The sequence below is a fragment of the Trichechus manatus genome, unplaced genomic scaffold (genome assembly GCF_000243295.1).
Source record: "Trichechus manatus latirostris isolate Lorelei unplaced genomic scaffold, TriManLat1.0 scaffold00021, whole genome shotgun sequence".
Classification (NCBI taxonomy): domain Eukaryota; kingdom Metazoa; phylum Chordata; class Mammalia; order Sirenia; family Trichechidae; genus Trichechus; species Trichechus manatus.
In genome coordinates this window covers 16,309,520-16,333,223 of record NW_004443957.1, presented here as the reverse complement: position 1 = coordinate 16,333,223, position 23,704 = coordinate 16,309,520, and the positions used below count along the sequence as shown (strand labels likewise).

Genomic DNA, 23,704 nt, shown 5'->3' with positions numbered 1-23,704 from the left:
AGATGTCCCCTGAAAGCATGGTCCCCAGACCCCTACCCCTGCTACTCTGTCCCTCAAAGTGTTTGACTGCATTCAGGAAACTTCTTAACTTTGGTTTAGTCCAGTTGTGCTGACTTCCCCTGTAGTGTGTGCTGTCCTTCCCTTCACCTAAGATAATTCTTATCTACTATCTAGCTAGTAAATAACCTTCACCCTCCCTCCCCACGCTCGTAACCATCAAAGAATGTTTTCTTCTGTGTTTAAACCTTTTCTTGAGTTCTTATAATAGTGGTCTTATACAATATTTGTCCTTCTGTGACTGACTAAATTCACTCAACATAATGACCTCCAGCTTCCTTCACGTTATGTTTCACGGCTTCATCGTTGTTCATTGTTGTATAGTATTCCATCGTGTGGATATACCCTAATTTGTTTATCCATTTGTCCGTTGATGGGCACCTAGGTTGTTTCCATCTTTTTGCTATTGTGAACAGTGCTGCAATGAACATGGGTGTACATGTATCTACTCATGTGACGGCTCTTATTTCTCTAGGATGTATTTCATGGAGCCACTTCTGATGCACATACCAGGAGAGCAGCTTGATGAATCTTGTTGTTAGGTGCCATCGAGTTGGTTCCGCCTTATAGTGACCCTATGTACAACAGAACAAAACACTGCCCTGTCCTGCACCATCCTCACAATTGTAGCTATGTTTGAGCCCATTGTTGCAGTCACTGTGTCAATCCATCTTGTTGAGGGTCTTCCTCTTTTTCACTGACCCTCTAACTTCACCAAGCATGATGTCCTCCTCCAGGGACTGGGCCCTCTTGAGAACATATCCAAAGTACATCAGATGAAGTCTCACAATCCTCGCTTCTAAGGAGCATTCTGGCTGTACTTTTTCCAAGACAGATTTGTTCGTTCTTCTGGCAGTTCATGGTATATTCAATATGCTTCACCAACACCATAATTCAAAGGCATCAACTCTTCTTCGGTCTTCCTTATTCATTGTCCAGCTTTCACTTGCATATGGGGCAATTGAAAATACCATGGCTTGGGTCAGGCACACCTTAGTCCTCAAAGTGATATCTTGGCTTTTTAACACTTTAAAGAAGTCTTTTGCAACAGATTTGCCCAATGCAATACGTTGTTTGATTTCCTGACTGCTGCTTCCATGGGTGTTGACTGTGGATCCAAGTTAAGCTTCTGAGCTTACAGGAGAAAAAGTTCAGGTTTCCTACAGGACATGAGGACTGCCCTGCTTAGGAGTCAGCTCCCCTAAGCTTTGTAAGTCTTCTTGCCGTGTACTTTGGAGTCCCAGGCAATGACTCTAATGGGGATGTCTAGAGGGAGGGAGAAAGGTGACTACTTGTTTGTATAGTTTATTGTTTATAGGTTGAGGACTAACTGTATATAGTTATCTTCTATCTTAAATTATTAAAACTTTTCAGTTCTAGATTAACCTAATCCCCAAGACTTTATGGTAATGGACAAAACTAAAGTCTCTCATTCCATATTGAAGTAGTCTCTCCACATTAACACACAGGCCTTTTGTATGGCTTGCACATTTATTTTTCTATAATTTGGAAAAGGTCTAGTTTTCAAATAATCAGAATAAAATTGCATCCTCAATGTGAGAGGATGAAATAAAATAATTCATGAAAACTATCTTATATATATTCAAACCCAAAACTAAAGGATTGATGCACTTAGAAAAAATAACATTTTCACCAGTTCAGAGCAGACAGAAGTAGAGCTCAGGCACTTCCTCCAAATAGTGTTGATACCCCTTATACCTGGTGGGGGAGAAGGGACTGCGAGTAGCTGGCTAACTTCACTACTTTTGCTGGGGGTTAGGTAGAGATAAGGGATAACAGAGGAAAACAGAAAGGAGATATCTTCCCCGAACTATTTCTTGAACTAGGAGTTGTACTGGGAACAGACCATAGTTTGAAGATAAAAGCAAAGACAAAAAAAATAGCTTCCAATGTTGGGGATATTGAGAACTGCTTGAGGGCAGATTATAACATTAATTAGAGATAAGACAATGAAGAGTTAAATTCCTTTTCCTGTAGAATAAAAGATTATTTTTATCATAGAAAATCCAACAAATACAAAAAATAGAAGGAAGATAAAAATCTCATGAATCTCCATCACCCAGAAATAATGTCTGTCAATATCTGGTCATGTTTCTTTCTGGTCTTTTTTCTAGACTTTTAAAAATTGTGTCATATGAGAGGCAGAAAGGGACAGGAACTCTGGACAAATGGACATGGGGAACCTGAGGTGGGAAGGGGGAGAGTGCTGGCACATTGCGAGGACTGCAACCAATGTCACAAAACAATTTCTGTATAAATTTTTGAATGAGAAACTGATTTGCACTGTAAACTTTCACCTAAAGCACAATTAAAAAAAAAGTTTACTGAAAAAAGCAAAACCTTAAACCATACTGACTAGCAGAATGCAAACTCCATACTTGTGATTTTCCGGTGTAAATTAGTAATTTAAAATGCAGGGAAGTAAAACCAAATCTTGCAGATCAGAAAAATGGTTTAAAAAAATTTTTTTAAAGCATCTTTTGTTAAAACTCATGTTTCAGTTTCTCTCAAGCTCCCATATGTCAATGGTAAAGTTCCAACTTGAAATTATGTCATTACATCCCGATAAAGTGAGAGAAAAATGTGGAACAGAACCTCAAATTCTTAAAGAATCCAGACTTACTGGACCTGTTGAGATTGGAGGACTCCCCGAGACTACTGCCCTGAGATACTCTTTAAACCTTAAACCAGAACTAACTCCTGCGGTCACCTTGCAGCTAAATAACAAATTGGCTCAGAAAATAATGAATATCCCTAGTAAATACTGTGCCCCTTTAAAAAATCGCTTATATGAGACCAAATGGTCAACGATGACTTTAAAACAAAGATGAGAATGTAAGGGGGCAGGAAAAGTAGATTAATGGAAACAGAAAAACCAGAACGGAAATAATGAGAATGTTCACGAATTGTGAAGAATATAATCAATGTCACTGAACAATCTGTGCAGAAATTGTTGAATGGGAACCTAAACTGCTGTGTAAACCTTCACTGAAAACACAACAAAATTATTATGATTATTATTTTTTAAATTGTGTTATATCCTGCTTCTGGCTCTTCATATTTTAACAAAAATTTCTAATGTCACTACAAACTCCTCATAAACAGCATTTTAATAGTTGTATAATATTCAGGTGGGTTAATACTTAGTCTTTCTTCGAGGATTGAATGGGTGGGCGTTTCTATTTTTTTCTAAAAGATACAATGATACACTGAAAAACCTTGTACATTTTTTTTTTTCTGTGTTTAGGACCATTTCCTTAGACTAAATTCTCAAGAGTGAAATTATTAGGTCAAAGTATATGCATGTTTTTTAAGGCATTTCATACATATTTTCAAATTATATTCTAAAAGGGTTCTATTTGTTCACTCACGAGAATTAACTGTAAAAGTAACCATGTTGCCAATTTTGGCCATCATTGTGTTCTTTCATTTAAAAAAATCTTTGCCAGTTTTATAAGTAAAAATTTTATTCCATGTTAGTTTTTATTCTAACGTGCATTCTTATGAGAAGAAGTATAAACTAGTATAAAGTATAAACTAGTAGATCATCACTAAAGATATTGATGTTCTTCTAAAATATTGTGGACCATGTAAGTTTACTTTAATAAATACAAACTAAATAAAACAAACAAACAAAAAAAAAAAAGGCAAGCCTCACCTTTCTTTAGAGATTTTGAAGAACTTGCTACTCGTCTAACTTCTTCGTCTTCTTCTTTGTCTTCTTCTTTGTCTTCTTCATCTCTGTCCCCTTCATTTTCTTCTTCTTCTCCTTCAGGTTCCTTGTTTTTAGGCTTCATGAATATGTCTTCTAGTTCCTTCTCCAGTTCTTTATTTTTTATAAGGGTATAATGAAGTTTCTCATTTACTTCATCAAACTTCTCTTCTGCCTGTCTGGCTCTGCTTTCAACCTCCCTGATGTAGACAAAGTCCAGAGAAACACAACAAAACAGAAAGGGTAAAAAAAAAATAATAATAATAAAGTATCTTTGATCTAGAAACTCATTCTCTAAAAAGGGCAATGGAACTGGATGACTACATCTGAAGGGTACAGATAAGGGAAGCAGTAACAACAATGATTAGCCAAGAATTGGGGGGTCTGGGGGCTACTTCAAATGTCAATTCAGAGTTGGAGTTGTGCTGTGATTTAAGAATACAACATATTTATCATTTTGAAGTGAAATCTGACTTTTAAGTATTTGGAATTCTCCTTCAATAGCTAGAGAACCCTTTTTTAGGGTTGATTTTGGCTTCTTTTAACTGATATGATCCAACAAACCAAATCCAATAGTGTCTCTTTTCTAGTACCTCTAAAATTAAATTTTACAATCAAGAAAACTAGTTAGAGATGTGCTTCTTAATCACTAGAATACATATCATATGTCTCTATGCCTATGCTACTGGCAACCTCAACAACTTTAACTTTTCCTAGTCTTTAGGTTATGTAACATTACTTCTTGAGCCACAGTATTTTCTCCCAGCTCCATTTGTTTCCCTAAATCATCTCTTAGACCACATTGAATTGGATCACTCCAGACACTTCCCCACAACACACACACACTGTGACTTCTCCATCTCCACTGTGGACGAGGACGGACATTCCTATTGTAGCACTGTAGTTCACTACCTCTAGCAGATATTTGGTGATACCCATCTCACCAGTAAGGACGAAGGAAGCCAGAGTGTCAGAGGTAAGCCAGGAAGTTTAGATTTCCCAGCCAAGCCTCCTGGCCAGCAATCTTCATCCTCTTACCATTCCTGTGCTTCATACTCACAGTAACTTCTCCTGCATATGTTCAATTATAGTCATTGCTTCCAGATACTTATTCTTTTGAGCTGGTGTACCCTGATCAGCTGCTTCTCTCTGACAAAGAAAATATGTGATATAAATGAACTGAGAGTCCGAGCAATTAATACTCTACCTCTTTAGGATATTCTGGGTCAAGCCTTTCAGGATATTTTCCTATGACCCATATTTGTCTAAATAGATGATTAAACACATTGTTAACACCAAAAAAGAATATATAGCTTGCCTATGGCCAAATTATTGCTTGTGGCCAAATTATTCATGCTAAAGGTGGATATAACTTTGATTAGAGTTATAAAGAAGAGGCAGGGAAAATAATGACAAAAAATGAAACCAGAAAGAAGAAAAGGTTTAAAATATAAAAAGGAAGGTAAACAAGTTTCTCTAATAAAGCAAGTTAAAGATCAAGGAAATTATATCTTATTAATAATTGACTTCACTAAGAATATAACAATGCAAAATCCAATAAGATCGTTACTCTACATTCCTTAGGGAACTACATAAAGGTGTAAATTCAGCCATATAGTAAAGAAAAAAAAACTTCTTTCATTTACTTTCACACTAGATACATTCCTGAAAAGAGAAAAAAAAAAAATAAGAGGAAGGTGAAAAAATCTAGAGGACAGAAATTACAAGCATACTTTTAAAATGAATATTATGACATTTTCCCAGAAGTGTGTGCTTTAAAAAAATCTCATTTTTCCATGTTTCCCAACTGGAGGCAAGTAAAAGGTAAACTCCACATTATAGATGGAAAGGGACATCTAAGGATTGGCAGACTGCCAGAACCATAGAATGATCTAGTGGGCTAAAGTAAAATCTTTATCTAGGCCTCCTCATCCTCAATCACATGTTCCCTTGTACTACACTGTCTTTTTCTAAAAGAAAAACAGAGAACAGAAGTTGTTACACATTTTCACTTTTATTCTTGCTCTTTTACTCTCTTCTTTCTTATTTTAACGGTCACTTATTTTTCTCTCTCTGTTTTGCTGTCCGTTTTGGGAAATTTGTTTCGGCAGTGTGATGGTTAAGATTCTGTGTCAACATGAGGAAATGCTAACAATCATTAGCCATTAGAGAAATGCAAATCAAAACTACAATGAGATACCATCTCATCCCAGCAAGGCTAGCATTAATCCAAAAAACACCAAATAATAAATGTTGGAGAGGTTGTGGAGAGTGGAACACTTATACACTGTTGGGAATGTAAAATGGTACAACCATTATGGAAATTGTTGTGGTGCTTCCTTTAAAAGCTAGGAATAGAAGTACCACACACCCAGCAATCCCGCTCCCTGGAATATATCCTAGAGAATTAAGAGCCGTCACACGAATAGATATCTGCACACCCATGTTCACTGCAGCATTGTTCATGATAGCTAAAAGATGGAAACAACTTAGGTGCCCATCAATGGACAAATGGATAAACAAATTACAGTATATTCACACAATTGAATACTACACAATGATAAAGAACGATGATGAATCCATGAAACATAACATGGAGGAATCTGGAAGGTATTATGCTGAGTGAACTTAGTTGCAAAAGGACAAATACTGTATAAGACCACTATTATAAAAATCCAAGAAAATGTTTAAACATAGAAGACTACATACATTCTTTGATGGTTACGAGGGTGGGGAGGGAGGGACGGGGTATTCACTAACTAGAAAGTAGACAAGAACTATCTTAGGTGAAGGGAAGGACAGCACACACTACAGGGGAAGTCAGCACAACTGGACTAAACCAAAGCTAAGAAATTTTCTGAATACAACCAAACACATCAAGGGACAGAGTAGCAGGGGTGGGGGTCTGGGGACCATGCTTTCAGGGGACACCTAGGTCAACTGGCATAACAAAGTTTTTTAAGAAAATGTTCTTCATCCCACTTTGGTGAGTGGCGTCTGTGGTCTTAAAAGCTAGCAAGTGGCCATCTAAGATGCATCAATTGGTCCCAACCCACCTGGAGTAAAGGAGAATGAAGAACACCATAGACACAATGAAAGTATTAGCCCAAGAGACAGAAAGGTGCTTATAAACCAGAGACTCCATCAGATTGAGACCAGAAGAACTAGATGGTGCCCAGCTACCACCAATGACTTCCCTGACGGGGAACACAACAGGGAGTCCCTGACAGAGCAGGAGAAAAGTGGGGTACAGAACTCAAATTCTAGTAAAAACACCAAACTTAATGGTTTGATTGAGACTGGAGGGAACCTGGAAGACATGGCCCCCAGGCTCTCTGTTAGCCCAAAACTAAAACCATTCCCGAGGCCAACTCTTCAGACAAAGATTAGACTGGACTACAGGACAGAAAATGATACTCGTGAAGAGTGTGCTTCTTAGCTCAAGTAGATACAAGAGATTCAATGAGCAGCTCTCGTCCGGAGGCGAGATGAGAAGGCAGAGAGGATCTGGTTGAATGCACATGGGAAATCCGGGGTGGAAAGGAAGAGTGTGCTGTCACAGTATAGAGAGAGCAAGTAGGGTCACAAAACAAACAATGTACGTATAAATTTTTGTATGAGAGACTAACTTGAATTGTAAACTTTCACTTAAAGCACAACAATAAAAAATAAAATTGTGTGTCAACTTGGTTGGGCCATGATTCTCAGTGTATGTGTGACCACTCCCATGATGGAATCTGCTGCGAGTAGCCAATCAGTTCAAAGGGAGTTTCCTTGGGGGTGTGGCCGGCATTGGAATATAAGCAGACATTCGGGCTTTTTGCTCACTCTGGATCCTGCTGCTGCCTCCTGTTCATCTGACCTACGGTTCTTGGGACTTGAGCTATCAGCTTATCTGCCAATCTCAGGATTTGTCCATCTTCACAGCCTGTGAGTGCAAGCCCTGCTCTCCGACCTGCTTATCTTGGGTTCACCAGGCCCTGCAGCTACGTGAATCAGGAGAAGCCTTGTAGTCTTGCCTGCCGATCTTGGGATTCGTCCATCTTCACAGCCTGTGGTGGGAGCCCTGCTCTCTGACCTGCCGATCTTGGGTTTGCCAGTCCCTGTGGCTACGTGAATCAATAAAACCCTCTATTCTGATCCATGAACTTGGGACGTTCCAGCCTCTACAATCGCGTGAGCTGTTTCCTTGATATGAATCTCTCTCTATATATGTGCGTTACTGGTTTTGATTCTCTAGAGAACCCAGCCTAAGACAGGCAGTAAATGCTCTTTGTTCAATCTGATCCAGTTGCATGTGACATGGCTATGCCTATATAGCACATGCTATAGTTTATCTGGAAACCCTAGTGGTGTAGTGGTTAAGGGCTATGGCTATGGCAGTTTGAATCTACCAGGCACTCCTTGGAAATCCTATGGGGCAGTTCTACTCTGTCCTATAGGGTCACTATGAGTCGGAATTGACTCAACGGCAATTGGTTTTTGGTTTATAACTTATTTTTTGAATCAAAAAGAGAGGTTTGCAGAGCAGAAGGTTCTAGAACTAAAATTCCACACATGATTTATAGCCTTATAAAACAACTATAACTATAGGTGGGACACAAAGTAAACCAGGATTATACACTGTTAACTGTGTATGTTTGAGCCTTCTGACTCTGTCCTCATTCATTCAATAGATATATACTAAGTTACAATGAGGGAGCCCTGGTGTCACAGTGGTTAAAGCGCTCATCTACTAACTGAAAGATTGGCAGTTCGAACCCATCAGCCGCTCTGTGGGAGAAAGATGTGGCGGTCTGATTCCATAAAGATTTACAGCCTTGGAAACCCTATGGGACAGTTCTACTCTGTCCTATAGGGTCACTATGAGTTGGAATCGACTCAATGGCAGTGGGTTTGGGTTTGGAATCACAATGTACAAGATGAACATTCCTGTTTTGATACTGGCAAGTATAGATTAATGCTTTGTGATCCATTTCAAAGCCTTCAGTAGGAAATTCCCATGGTCTGAAATGCTGGGCACTGGGCTTCTAGCATTACAGCATCCTCTATGTGTGCCAGGTGGCAACCACCCACACACCATTCATATTCCTGACCTCAGACCAGTTGAAGGCAGTTCATTCTGTGTATGCCAGATCTTCCGATATCATCAACCTTGTCCCCACTAGCCTAGCACAATTAGGCCACTTCTGTTTGAGCACCTGGTGATTACTTTCTACCTGTGCTGTGCTCCAGCCACCACTCACAGATGAAGGTGATTCTTTTTTACCTCCAGTAACTTGAAAGTAATTATATATCTGGATGGCATTTTGGTCCACTCCCCAGACCTTGTGGTCAATGAGAACCTAGACAGTTTGGTCTTCAGTGATTGACAGCAGCAGCAGCAACAACTTTTCAAAAGCCTGGAAATGGAATTTTGGGGCCACACCCTTTTCAGCTGGGCTATCTACAAGGTACCAGACAGAAATCAGCATCCTGGAGCAGAGAGCAACCTACACCATCAAAGACATGCAACAGGTCCTCAGTTTTGCCCCAGGCTACAGGTTCCTATTTTCCTGCCAGGCTCCAGGGCCTGGTGCAGATGCCCAGTCTGGATGATATAGCTGGGTTCTCACCTCAGGGGAGCAAGACTGAGGCAGGAGGGCTTTGGGTGGGATTGGTGGGAGGTTAGCAGATAAAAAGGTGCTACCCTTTGTCTCCCTTTTTTTTTTTTACTTGTCTCATGACCTTCCTTTCACACTGCTTCTTCTTACGTCTCTGCCTCATAGTCTTAAAGAAATATTAATAAAGCTTGTTGAAAAGGCATCACTTTGGGAGAATGTGCTTGTGTGGAGCAACTCCTCCGTCCATCCACCCTCCCCATCCCAATTTTACCAGCTTCTGCCTGACTCTCCAGAATAGTTTCTCCCAGATCTTCCTACTAGATTGGATCCTATTTCCTACAACCTTTCTGGACAAATATCCCTTGCAATTTGCCTCTACTTTGAGCCATGCCTCCAGCTTAGCGATCCAGCTGCCATCCACCACTACCCTCCACACAGCTCCCTACCCCTACACACACAATATTGCCTATTCAAATGGATCAGACCTCTAACAATAAAATGTTTCTTAACTTTGTGGGTTGAGATACTTGATGAAATCTCTGGACACTGCCTCCCCTGAGAAAACGTAGTTTGAACATGTGCGCAAAATGTTGCATACAATTTCAGGGGATTAACAGGATGAGGCCCATTCACAGACTCCTAAGGTGAAGGTATTCTGTATAGAGAGAGATACCAATCTTCAGATGACTTAAGTCTACCATGATTCCAGAATGTCCTGTGGAAATTTTAAAAATCTGCTTTCCTGTTGAGTTTTTACAGCTACTGTCTAAAGGTCTCAGTTGGTTTCCAATTTCTCAATAATTCTTGTGGTTGGAAATGGGTGCTTATAACAGCCTTGAATAAAGTCTTCTGAATTAATATATTAAAAATATTGACCAAGGAATTGTTAAATTAAGGAAAGGACTGAAATATTAATTTTAAAATGAGATCTAAAGAAGTGAAGGAGACATTTTTGTAAAGTTAACGTAGGGAAATGAGAGTTTTTTACAGGGATGATGCTAGAGAAAAAAAAAATCTGTAAGATACATTACTTAGGAGCTCCTGCTCTTCTTGGAGGAACTAAAAGTTTTATTAAACCCATATCATCTTTACATAATATTAAGTAGTTTTGAAGTACAAAGTTGAGTTTCAGATACATACCCAGGAAGTCAATATATCTCTTCCAAATAGAGTTTTGGTGTGAATATTTTCGTCTACTCCAATGACTCGAATGAGTGGTTCACTCTCCATAGATGTTGAAGGTTTCTGGGGTACAGAAATACCAAGAACCTATTAGTGAGCTAGTGTGTGATACAGTGGCATAGCAAGTCATCTGGTGCCACAACTGAAACTTTAACTTTCCATTTTAATCATTCACAAAGCATTTTTAAGGACTTACATGTAGCAGCCACAGTGTGAGAAATTGGTGAGGGGTGGGGAATGGGCATGAAGGGAGGTAACTGTGGGGAAAAAAGTAGAGATCTGTTCCAGATCTCAAGAACTCACAGCACAGTAGCAGAGAACTGCCAAACCCATTGCTGTCGAGTTGATTCTGACTCACAGCGACCCTATAGGACAGAGTAGAGCTGCTCCATAATGTTTCCAAGGAGCAGCTGGTGGATTTGAACTGCTGACATTTTGGTTAGCATCCAAGTTCTTACCCACTGCATCACCAGGGCTCCATAGGAGAGACAAATAATAAAATAAATAATTATGGCAAAATATGATTACTGTTACCACAGAGGTGTATCCCAAGAGCTATGGCCACCCAGAGAAGGGCCCTGCACTCTGCCTGAACATTCAGAGAAGAGGGAAAATCCAGCATGTGCAAAGTCCTAGAGGAGGAAAGATCTGAGCATGTCTGGAGCCAGGAGAAAGCACAGGGGAAATGTGACTGGCAGGGCTCAATTAGGAAAACTTGGTTATCCGCGCTAAGCAGTTTCAATTTTTCCTCACGTTAGAACACACAGAACCAACAGAGCTTTCTAAAATGAGAAGGAAAGTATTAGATAAAGCTGCTGGAAGCATGGGAGGTGGACTGGAGAGGGCAGAGATCCTAGGCAGAAAGGCCTAGTAGGAGACCTGAGTAAAAACCCAGGCAAAAGAAGTAAAGGGCCTGAAAAAAGATAACAGGAGAAAGAGAGGACAGGGTACATTACACATTTAAAAGATATTATGGCATTTAGTGACCAAGTTTCCATTTATTCTGTGCCTTCTATATGCCAAACACTGAGTCAGCTATTCTGCATTCATAGTCTCATCTCAGTCCTCACAACAATCCTGCAAGCGGGGCATCATTGTTCCTGCATGACAAATGAGGAAACCAAGGCTCATAGGTTTTAAATACACCTATTCCTCACTTATCGACTATCTCCTTATCTGACATTTTGCATTGACAACAATAGTAAAAAGTCTACTATCTGACTATTTTGTGCATTAACAACATACTTCTGGCAGTAATGAACACTGAGGTGCAAGGCAAGAGTAACACTGGCTGTGATGGTTACGGTTATCCATCAACTTGGCTGGGCCATGATTCTCAGTGGTTTGGCAGTTATGTAATGATGTAGTCATCCTCCATTTTGTGATCTGATGTAGTCATCCTCCATTTTCTCATAATGCCAATTTTTGCATAACGATCTGGTCTTTGGAACCTAACCACGTTGATAAGTGAGGAGTGGGTGAAATTTGTCATATGTGGCAAAGTTCAGATTTGAACCCAAGTCTGGCTGACTCCAAGGTCCATGATCCTTCAAATACTGTCTTTCAAATAGATGTCAAAAAAAAAAAAAAGAGGGAGAGGACTCAAAAAGTCTATGGGCCATGAGTTGGAGGACAAGCTGGGCTATAGGTACAGAGTGTCAAACTGATAAAGGAAGTGCAGCATTAAAGTAAAAAAAGGGAGCAGGGCTGAAAATGTAAGACATAGCTCGAGGTGAGGAACTTAGGGTACTAGAAGAGAATAGGAGCAGGGTCTAGAAACAAAGAAAAGAGGAGCCTGATAACTGTCTTGGACAGAGTGGAAGGGCTTCTAAATTGCTTTAATGGTTAACAGATCCTGCATGCCTGGGTGCGTTGGGCTAACTAAAAGGTACAGAGTGAGGGTAGCCATCAACATCTTCCTTGACCCTGCCTTCTCTGCAAACATCTGGACCAAAGACTGCCCAGCATTTATCCCCCAGTGGTGCATTCCTGAGCCGGGAGGCAGCATCTCATGAGTTCTCCTCAAATTCATCCCTTTTCCACTGTGCAGTGTCCCCCCTTCCCCATCTTGACTTGTCAGGACTAATTGTGGAAGTGAAATCTGGGAGTCAGAGAGGATCAGGCATAACAGGAAGTTGGAGAAGGCTGTGGGTTGACAATCTCTAGGACCCTGAATGAGCCAAGAAGAATTTACAACCCAATGCTGAGAGTGAGGAGGTCATGGTGGGAGACTTGAGGAGAATTGTTACAATCTCGATTAGCCCATGAGGTTAATGGGAGAGGGACTTAAGAAGGGTTACTGAGCAGAACTAAGGCTCAGCTGGTGTTGAAGATCATGAATATTGGTGACACCAACATATATGGTTATATAACTCTCTAGTAACTCTCAGCAGAGTAGATGAGACTAAAACGGGGTGGGGGGAGGATGATTAGACTGCTGAAGGATAGGGTTTGGCAGAGTAAATGTAGGGGGCGAATAATGGGGCTAGGGAGTTGTGGAATTGGCAAAAAGGAGGCTGAAATGATAGATCATGGGGTCCAGCTGCTTAGGGAAGAAACAGAAAAATAAAAGGTTTGAAAATTAGCAGAAAAGAAAAACATAAAGGTACTGAATGGAATCAAAGAACAAGGTGTTATGGGAGGAAAGAGGTTAAAAATTTGGAAGGATGGCAGGTTTTAATAAGAGAAATTTAAGGTGGACAATTTCTGGATGATAAGGTCAGGAATGTGGCTGAGGTAAAGTAGGTGTGAAAATCACAAACCCATTGCTGTCAAGTCAATTCTGACTGATAGTGATCTTACAGGACAGAACAGAACTGCCCCATAGGGTTTCCAAGGAGTGGCTGGTTGATTTGAACTGCTAATCTTTTGGTTAGCAGCCGAATGCTTAACTGCTGTGCCACCAGTGATGGGAAAGGTAACACTGAACATGGGTGAAGCGTGCACAACTTGACCAAGGTAAATGATGTCACTAAAAAGTACACAAGAATAAGGGATGTTTTTGGTAAATGCTATAACATATATAATTTTGCAACAGCAGAAACAACAATCAAAAAATATGTGTGTGGGTAGGTATATGTGTGTATATTTGTGTGCATGCATAGGTGTATCTTTAGGCATACGTATACACATGTATGTGAGTGCTGCATATCTATTCATATATATATATATAACAAAGCACATGGGGGCACAGTTACGGATACTTTTTAGATATAACCAAATACCTCGTGGGATTAGTTTACTGGGTTTGAAGGCTTAGGACCATAGTCTCATGAGACAACTCAGTCAATTGGCATAATATAGTTCATAAAGTTTATGTTCTACATCCTAGTTTGGTGAGTAGTGTCCAGGGTCTTAAAAGCTTGTGAGCAGCCATCTATGATACAACTATTGGTCTCTATTCATCCAGAGCAAAAGAGAAAGAAGGAAACTAAAGTCTCAAAGAAGGAACCAGTCTACAGGACTAAGAGGCTACATGAACCACGGCCTCATCTAACCTGAGACCAGAAGAACTAGATGATGCCCAGCTACCACTACTGACCATTTTAATCAAGCACACAATAGATGGACCCTGACTGAATAGGAGAAAAAATATAGAACAAAACTCAGATTCTTAAAAAGTCCAGACTTACTAGACCAATTGAGGCTAGAGGAACCCCCAAGACTACTGCCCTGAGATACCCTTTAAACTTTGAACTGAAACTATTCCCAGAGGTCACCTTTCCACTAAATGACAGGTTGGGCTCATAAACAATATCACCCATGAGAACTGTGCTCCTTTAAAAAAATCATCCGTATAAGACCAAATAGTCAACATTTACTCTAAAGAAAGGTGAGAAGGTAAGGGGGGGAGGCAGGGAAACTAGATTAATGGAAACAGAGCAACCAAAATGGAAACAATGAGAATGTTCACACTGTGGAAAATGTAACCAATGTTACTGAACAATCTGTACAGAAATTGTTAAATGGGAACCTAATTTGCTGTGTAAACTTTCACCTAAAACACAATAAAATATTATATATACATATATAATCACTAGAGTGGTGTAGTTAAGGAATTAGAGTGCTGGACAGATCAATCATATGGACAGCAGCATTACCTAAGATAGTGCTAGTACTCGGGTTAGGGACGAAAACAATGACAAGGTCTCTAATGAATGTAAGAAATGATCGTCAATGATCACTAGTATTAACAATAATGACAAGGAGGATTGGCAGGTGGAGTAACAAATGGGATAAGCCTCAAAGGAGGGGGAAGAAAGAAAGAAACAAACAAAAGATGGACATTTTTATTGTGAAATAAAACATACAGAAAATGCTAGTTAAAGGAAGCTTGAGTGTTGTATAAGATTTCTTTTCTATTGCCCTGCACGTGAAGGAGCCCTAGTGGTGCAGTGGTTAAGCGCTTGGCTGCTAACCAAAAGGTTGGTGGTCGGAACCCATGAACCGCTCTGTGGGAGAAAGACGTGGCAGCCTGCTTCCATAAAGATATACAGCCTTGGAAACCATATGGGGCAGTTCTACTCTGTCCTACAGGGTTGCTATGAGTCGAAATCAATTCTATGGCAATAAGTTTGGTCCTGCATGTACAGTGAGGAGAGAGCTTACAACAGAGTATAAGGTAATGCCAACATTTAAATTATATGCAGAAAAGAAAAGCCAGGGAAGTAAATTAAGATATTGTAAGAGAGTTAGAAAGTGATCGTGAGTCCTGGAAGCCAAAGACAGTAGTAGTAAATATAGGAATTAGCAAGTGTTCTTGTGCCAGACTTATCTGGGTTTGAATGTTGGCTCTGTCCTTTATAGCTATAAGATTTTGGGTAAGTTAGCCAACTTCTCTGAGCTTCAGGTTTTCCTATCTATAAAATGGGGACAATAATATCTACCTTAAAAGTATGTTGTGTAGATAAGGGGTAACATGTGCAAAGCATATGGCTCATAGCAGGCTCTCAATTAGTGGTAGTTATCACCAGTATTTTCATTACTATTAGTATTATTACAAACGCCCCTGAAGGGTTATTATTACAAATGCCCCAGCAGGGGTGGAGACAAGGTAAAAGAGGAAAGATATGGAGACGGGGGTGGGAGGGAGGGGAGAAAGCAGCTCAGAATAGGATCTGAAGAAGTGGAGACATGGAGTTTAAACTATCATTTGAAAAATTTGGTGATGAAAAAGAAATGGAATCAAGGTGACAGCTTTATTTAGTTTACGGGAATGTGGGTTAAATGAGGCTTAAAGGGAAATGGCTGGATTCAGAAAGGAAAAGAGACATTCCTTCTGAAAATAAAGTGAAAACCCAAAAGCAAACATGTTGCCCTCAAGTCAATTCCAATTCATAGTCAGGACAGAGTAGAATTTCCCCACAGGGTTCTCAAGGCTGTAATTTTTTATTTTTTTTATTTTTTACTGTGCTTTAGGTGAAAGTTTACAGAGCAAATTAGTTTCCCATTCGATAGTTTGTGCATAGTGTTTCATGACATTGGTTTCATTTCCCACCATCTGTCAGCACTCTCCCCATTTCCGCCCTAGTTTCCCTGTTTCCTTCATCCTGATTTTCTATCCCTTCCTGCCTTCTCATCTTTGCTTCTGGGCAAATGTTGCCCTTTTGATCTTGTATAATTGATTGTTTTAAGGAGCATGTCCCTCTCAGGTGTTAGTGCTTATTTTGTGGGCCTGTCTATGGTTTGGCTGAAAGGTGGTCTCCGGGAATGGCTTCAGTTCCAGTTGAGAAGGGTGTCTTAGGACCGTAGCCTCAGGGGTTCAAGGCTGTAAATCTTTACAGAAACAGACTGTCACATCTTTCTCCCATGGAGCAACTGGTGGGTTCAAACTGCCAACTTTTCAATTAGCAGCCAAGTGCTTAACCACTGTGCCACTACAGCTCCTTAGGTAAGTATTCCTGCAGATTTAGTTAAATCTCTCTGAGCATAGGAAGGAAGTTGAAAGAGTTTACTCCAGATGACCTATTTCTAGGCAGTTCTACGCAGATGACCTATTTCTATTTTCCATGGTACTTTTATATACTCTTTAAAAAGATGAAGAGAAAGGACAAAATAATACAAAATAATCTTACCTCTTTGGCTCTGTCTTCTTCCTTTATTTCTGGACTTTCTTCTTCATCCTCTTTAAAAGATTTGTCTAATTCAGGCTCAACAAATTCTTTTATAAAGTACTGTGAGATGAAGCAATATTATAATTATAGCTTCGTATATATAAATATTTTAGTACTATATTAGAAATAGTTCATTTAAAAATATTCAAAGAGCATTAATTCTGCAACTTGGCACTGTGCTAGTGATAAGCATATAAAGGTTAGTAAGAGTGGTCCCTACCCGTAAGATGTTTAAAATTTAGCTGACAAAAAAATGCTATGGATACATATAGTCACATAGCAAAAGCACCTAATCTAGACCTGGTAGGGTACAGGTGTGAAAAAAGTGGGTTAGTTTGTCAAGGTTTCCTGGAGGAGATAATGTCTGAGTTTCTTCTTGAAAGATGAGTAAGGGGAAGAAGATGACAAAAGGTTTTCTAGGTAGTGGGTGCTGTATGTGCATGATTGGTTTTGAGAACAAAATTAGTTCAGTAGTACACAAACTTGGGAGCAGATGGAGAGAAGCACAATAATAGAGAAAAGGGCTAGACTGTCATGCCAAGGAGATTGGATTTTATCATGAAAGCAATGAGGTACCAATAAACTGATTGATCTGTTTTGCATTTTAGAACAATCACTCTAGGAACAATAGAATAAAAAGGAAGAAAGAAGAAAGGAGACAATGAGAGGGAGGAAGGAAAGGAGAAAAAGACACAGGGAGGAAATGGACTGTATAGTGGTTGCAGAAATGAAGAAGATAGCGATTCAAGAGATATTTAGAAGATAACTCTTAGTGGTTGATTGGATGGATGTGGGGTGGTTACGGAAAAGGAGCATCTTGAATGACACCTATTTTATGGTTTAGGCCACTAGACAGATGGTGATGCCATTCACAGATATAAGATACAAAGCTGGGTAAACAGGTTTGGGGAGAAAAAGTTCATATTAGGTTGTGTAAGCTTAACTACCACTGAGACATCCAAGTGGAAATATCCAGTAAGTAGCCAGATATATGGATCCAGAGTTTAGATGGAGGGGCCTGGGCTAAAGATAGATATTTGACAGTTACAGTTATCTGTGTTTAGTTGAAGCCAACAAAGCAAATTAGATTACCAAAGTAGAATTTATGAAGTGACAAAGCCTTAGGACCGGACCCTAGTCACATAAAGGGCCAGGGAAGAAAGAGGAACCTGCAAAGGAAGCAAAAAGTAGCCTTAGAAGGTGAGAGAGGCTACCAGGTGAGCCAAGAGAGAAGGAATCAACAGTATTGAATACCTCAAAGGAGCCTATTAAAATATTAAGACTGGAAATGTCCTTTGGATGTTTATTGCAGCCATGTTTAAAAAGCAAAAGCTAGAAATAAGAGCATTTCCCACAATAGGAAAATGTTTAAATATATTATGGTATAAGCGCAAACAAAATAGTTTATAGCAATTTAAAATTATATTGTAGAAATATGTTTATGGTGTAGAAAAATATCCAAAATATATTAGAATATTTTTCCAAAATACATATACTACTTTTTCCTGATAACATATAATTGCTATAAAATATTAACAACAATACAGAGAAATTAAGAATCTCAACTCTCAGAGGTAACAATTCTGTAAATATTTTTGAATATTCATCCAGAATGTTTTATGCATACTTTAACATAAGTGAGATAATAATATATGCTGCAGTCTATAATCTGCTTTTCTCAATAATATATCATGGATTATCTTTATCTCACTACATAAACATCTATACATCTATACTACATAAACATATGCACAGAATTCCATTATATGAATGTACCAAAATTTATTTAATAAATCCCCTATTAATCAACATTTATATTGTTTCTAGTCTTTTGCTATTATAAATAATGCTATAATTAACATCCTTACATAGATATATATTAGAATTATCAGATATATTATAAAAGTTATATTTAACATGTTTAAAGAAATAAAAGAGATGGTAAATATGAGTAAAGAGCAGAAGATGACAAAAACAATGAGATGTAAAAAATAACCAAATAGAACTTCTATAATTGAATTTAAAAACTCAACAGAGATGTTGAACAGTAGATTGGACTCAGCTGAAGAGCAAATTAGTGAGGTGGAAGGTAAGCCAGAAGAAATTATCCAGGATGCAATGCAAAGAGGCAAAGGGATGGAAAATATGAAAGAAGGTTAAGAAACATGGGTGATAGAGTCTAACACATATCTATTCAGAATTCCAGAAGGAAAGAAGATAAAGAATACAGCAGAGGCAATATTTGAACAATGATGACTGAGAATTTTCCAGATCTAATGAAATATACTTAGACAAAGATTCAGAAAACCAAGTGAATCACAACAAAAATTAAACAGAAAATTCATAACCAGATGCATTAGAGTGAAATTGAAAAGATCAGAAAAGTAGATTTTAAAAGTAACCAGATCTTAAAAGTAGTCAGAGGGAAGAAATGGATTAACTTCAAAGGAACTGACAGATGAATTCCCAACTGTCAGTTTGGTAACAATAAAATTCATAAGACAGTGGAAATATCATCAACATACTAAGAGAAGATAACACCATCCTATAATTGTATACTCAGCAAAAAAATTTAAAAGAATGAGAGGAAATGAAAGTATTTTCAGGCAAACAAAAATTGAGTTTGTCACCAGCAGATTCTCACTAAACAAAATTCTAAAGGTTCAGGCAGAATGAAAGCGATCCCAGGTGAAAGGTCTGAGATGTCTGAAGGAATGATAAACTGATAAATACATGATAAATTAACTCCAATGCAAGTATATTCCTTGCAAAGGTAAATCAGTAAGACATTCCTTCCTACTACAGTAAAAAAGATACGTGCGTTTGCTATCTCAACTACTACTTAACACTGAATTGAAAGCATTATTTAAAGAAATTAGACAAGAAAAAGCCATTAGAGGCATGAGAATTTGTAAGAAAGAGGTAAAACTATCTCTATTTGTAGATAATTTTATTAAATATCTGGAGAACCCAAAAGAATAAATTAGAAAACTGCTAAAATAAGACAGTCACAGCATATAAAATTAAAATTCAGAAATCAATAGCATGTATACAGTTACCAGTTATAAAATATAACGGAAAAGAAGACCCTATTTAAAATAGCAAAAAGTAAAATAAAATGCCTACGCATAAACCTAACAAGAAATGTACATAGTGAACTACTGCAAAACATTACTGAAAGACATAAAAGTAGACATCCCATTTCCCATATTCTTGGATAAGACAATTCAACATCATAAACGTGTCTATTCTAAGTTAGTACATAAATTTTATGTTATCCCAGTTTTTAAAAAAATAGATATTTTCTACAGCTAGATTATAAAGTTATATAGAAGAATAAATAAGCAAGAATAGCTATGAAACACCTGAAAAAAGATCAATATAGGGAAGGCCAGTCCTATCAGATATTAAAATGAGTCATAAAGCCTCAATAATTAAAATTATGGGAAATGACCAATGAATAGAGAAATCAATGGAAAATAATAAAAAATCCAAAAATAGACTTAAGCCGAATACGGCTTTTTCAAATGTTGGCAATAGTATCGTGTGGAAAACGAATCGGCCTTGTTCATATCAACCCAGTCTTTCCTACCAGTGAGGAAAAAAAGCTAGAAGGAGATACATTTTAATAGAATAATGCTTTAATAGTCTGTACCAAAAATGTATGGTTTATCTCTGAAAGTAGTTAGTTCTCTGTCATCTCAGATATTCAAACTTAGGCATAATAACCAAGTGTGGGTGTTATATTAGGATTCATGCATCAGATGGTTGGTTGAATTCAATAATCTTTAAAATCCCTTTTGTTCTCAAGACTCTATGATTCTGCATAAGTTCTCAAAAATCTTTTTCTAGATCTGATATGCAGCCAAGATCATGTCTATGGTACTTCATTACATTTCTAAAACTGTACTATAATTTAAGATTTGTAATGTTGATGACGACTGAAGCTTTGTTCACTGGTCAATTAAAAATAACTCTGACCAAGATCTGGGCAGCAAAGGAAAATAAGCATTTGTTATAAGTGTATAATTTTTAAAGGTGGTGTTTCTTTAGTGTTAAAAAAAATCCCACAAATGTAGGAAAAAAAACTTTCCTCCTAGACCAATGCATCAACATATATGCCATCAGATGATACCTGTATCGTTTATGGCTCTGATAGCAATGGTAGCTTCTTCAGAATTTCCTGGAGATGAATTCCCTCAGAGACTGAAATTTAAAAAAAAAAGTTTTTGTGACTGCCATTAAGTGCATGATATCTGATGATTTCAGATTCTCAGGAAATAGATGGTAGCTAAAACCACAGAATTAACACAGTAAGAACGTGTAGGGTGAAGAATGAGAGATGAAAGCAAACCAAGGCCAGAATGTCAACATTTAAGAGGCAGGAAGAGGTGGAAGATTAACAAGAGAGTGAAGAGAAAAAAGTAGGAGGAAAACCAGGGAAGTATTGTCTTGTAGGGAGAGATTTAAAAAGAAGTGAATGGTTAACAATGTCAAATGCTACAAAGAAGTCAGGTTAAATATGGGACTGGTGAATAAGGAATCATTGGTGATCTTACAGTAATTTTAGTTTTAAGAACAGTGATTGTGATAGAGAGATATGAGAAAGTTCATAGTAGAGAAGACAAGATCAAGAGATGGGAGAGATGAGCGTGCTTATAGATTGTTTATAGGTTGATAAGATAGAACCATTAAAGAGGAAGACATTAAAGATACAAAAGAGAGAGGACATTAGGGATGGGATTAAGTGCGCAAAGGAAGAAATAACCTTAGATGGGAAGATGGAGACTAGAAGAGAGGACGAAAGGGTAAGCGCAGAAGCAAATAAGTCTGAGGATATGCCTCAGGAAGTGGCTGGGAGCTCCCATTTGAAAGCCATTCTTTCCCTTTATGAAGTAAGAGGCAAACTCATCTGCTAAGAAAGTAAAGAAAGGTGTTTATGAGTGGATGATTTGCTTCCTTAGGAGGGAGAAGAGCTTCCAATTCTCCCCCTTCCCTCTTCTGATACAGTAAGTGAATGGAGATTCAGAACAATGATTGGAAAGTCACTGAACCCTTTACCTACTGAAATACAGGAAAGAATGCGAATAATGAACAATGTAACTCTTGACAAATACCTCCTCTCCAAATAGGTGTTCTACTTCTTCGGGCTGCAATAACATTATTTTTCTGCCTTTGAGTTCAGAAAGGAGAAGAGCACATGTCTTGATCCAATCATAACATTCTCTCTGTGAAGAGATAAAAGATAATTACTAAGCAGAAACAGATTACACCGACTCATTCATTCATTCCCATTGAGGAGCAGCTAAGTGCAATTCCTTTAAATATAACTCCATACAATTAGCTTTGTATCAGTTCACTTCAAAGATTTGTGCAGAGGTAACCATCTATGAACACAGATCTAAATCACATCATCTCTTATTGACAGGATTTGGAATCTGGGTTGTAATGGAGTAAGAAATGCTTAAGTACTATAAAACCAGATGCAGAAGGTTTGTTGGGTTTACTAAGGCCTAAATGGTCTGTCCCAATAAATTTATGCAACTAGTATCAACTGTGACTGCATAATAATAGCATACACTTACATGGCATTTAATGATATGCCAGTCTCTAGTCTAAGCATTTTACATATACTACCTCATTTGATTATTAACATAAGGTATGTACTATGATTTTCCTCACTTTTAAGATTAATATATTTAAGAATAGAACAGTTAAATATCTTGCCCAAGGTTTTATTATATAGTTAAGCATGGTGCTTGGATTCTAATCCAGGCGATCCATGCTCTTAACCACTACAAAATATGACATACACAACCCCAACAAAGTGAATGATTGAAGATTTGAAACACTGTTTGGAAAAGTGCTCACCCCTTATCTATTGTTACACAGGAAAGATCTACAGCAGGACTCATCCATCTAAAGTGAACAGTAAAACTATATTTCTTTACCAAAATTTCCTAGCAGCTAAGATGTGGTTTCAGTGTTTAAAAGATACATTATTTCTTGTTAGTGAGTAAAAGCAGAGGAAACAAGGAAACATTATCGTCTCTGGGAAAGGAAATCTGGTCACTTTAACCATCATAAAACTGTACCATGTAATGAAATAATGACCCAATTTAGGCCCTTGAAATCAACCACAAAGCACAGTAGTATGCCTTATATTCCTCTCATTATTACATGTATTTTTAATTATGGAATTATTATGAAATGTTAGAGCCAAAAAAATCTTTGAAATCAAATCCAAACACCTTATGTTATAGACAAGGTAACTGAAGCCTATATTGGTAAGACTACAGAGTCCCTGGGTGGTGCAAATGACTAACATGCTCAGCTGCTAACCAAAAGGTTGGAGGTTCGAGTCTACTCAAAGCTCCATAGAAGAAAGGTCTGGTGATCTACTTCCAAAAATCGGCCATTGAAAATCCTATGGAGCACAGTTCTACTCTGACACACATGGGGTTATCATGTGTTGGAGTAGATTAGACAGAAACTAGTTGGTTTTAAGTTGCTCACATCTTTGTTAATGTCACAGATAAGTTCATATTCTGAATTCAGAGGGTTAGGATGATGTCTTGTTGTACATCAGAAACAGTACTGAATCCCAAAGCGATCTACAGATACAATGCAATCCCAATCAAAATTCCAACATTCTTTAAAGAAATGAAAAAACTAATCCTCATTTTTATGTGGAAAGACAAGAGATTCCAAATGGCCAAAGCAATTGTGAAGAACAAAGCAGGAAGCTTCATACTTCCTGACTTCAAAACATTATTACACAGCTACAGTAATCAAAACAGCCTGCTGCTGGTTTAATGATAGACACATAAATCAATGGAATAGAATTGAAAATCCAGAAATAAATCAAACATCTACGGTCAACTGGCCTTTGAAAAGGGAGTCAAATACATTTAATGGGGAAAGAACCGTCTCTTCAACAAACGGTGCTGGAAAAACTGGATTTCCACATGCAGAAAAATTGAACAAGATCCATACCTCATGCCATACACAAAAAC

The 23,704-nt window shown here is 38.1% G+C and overlaps 1 protein-coding gene across 1 annotated transcript in view; it reads right to left on the bottom strand.

Annotated features, from left to right (window-relative positions):
• The window catches only part of AXDND1 (axonemal dynein light chain domain containing 1), a 154,917-nt gene that overhangs the window by 1,924 nt on the left and 129,289 nt on the right, over positions 1-23,704 (bottom strand). Inside the window, 5 exon segments of the mRNA XM_004372950.2 lie at positions 3,737-3,990; positions 4,851-4,939; positions 10,534-10,638; positions 16,650-16,748; positions 21,800-21,916. Of these exon segments, the coding sequence (XP_004373007.1) occupies positions 3,737-3,990; positions 4,851-4,939; positions 10,534-10,638; positions 16,650-16,748; positions 21,800-21,916 (664 nt within the window).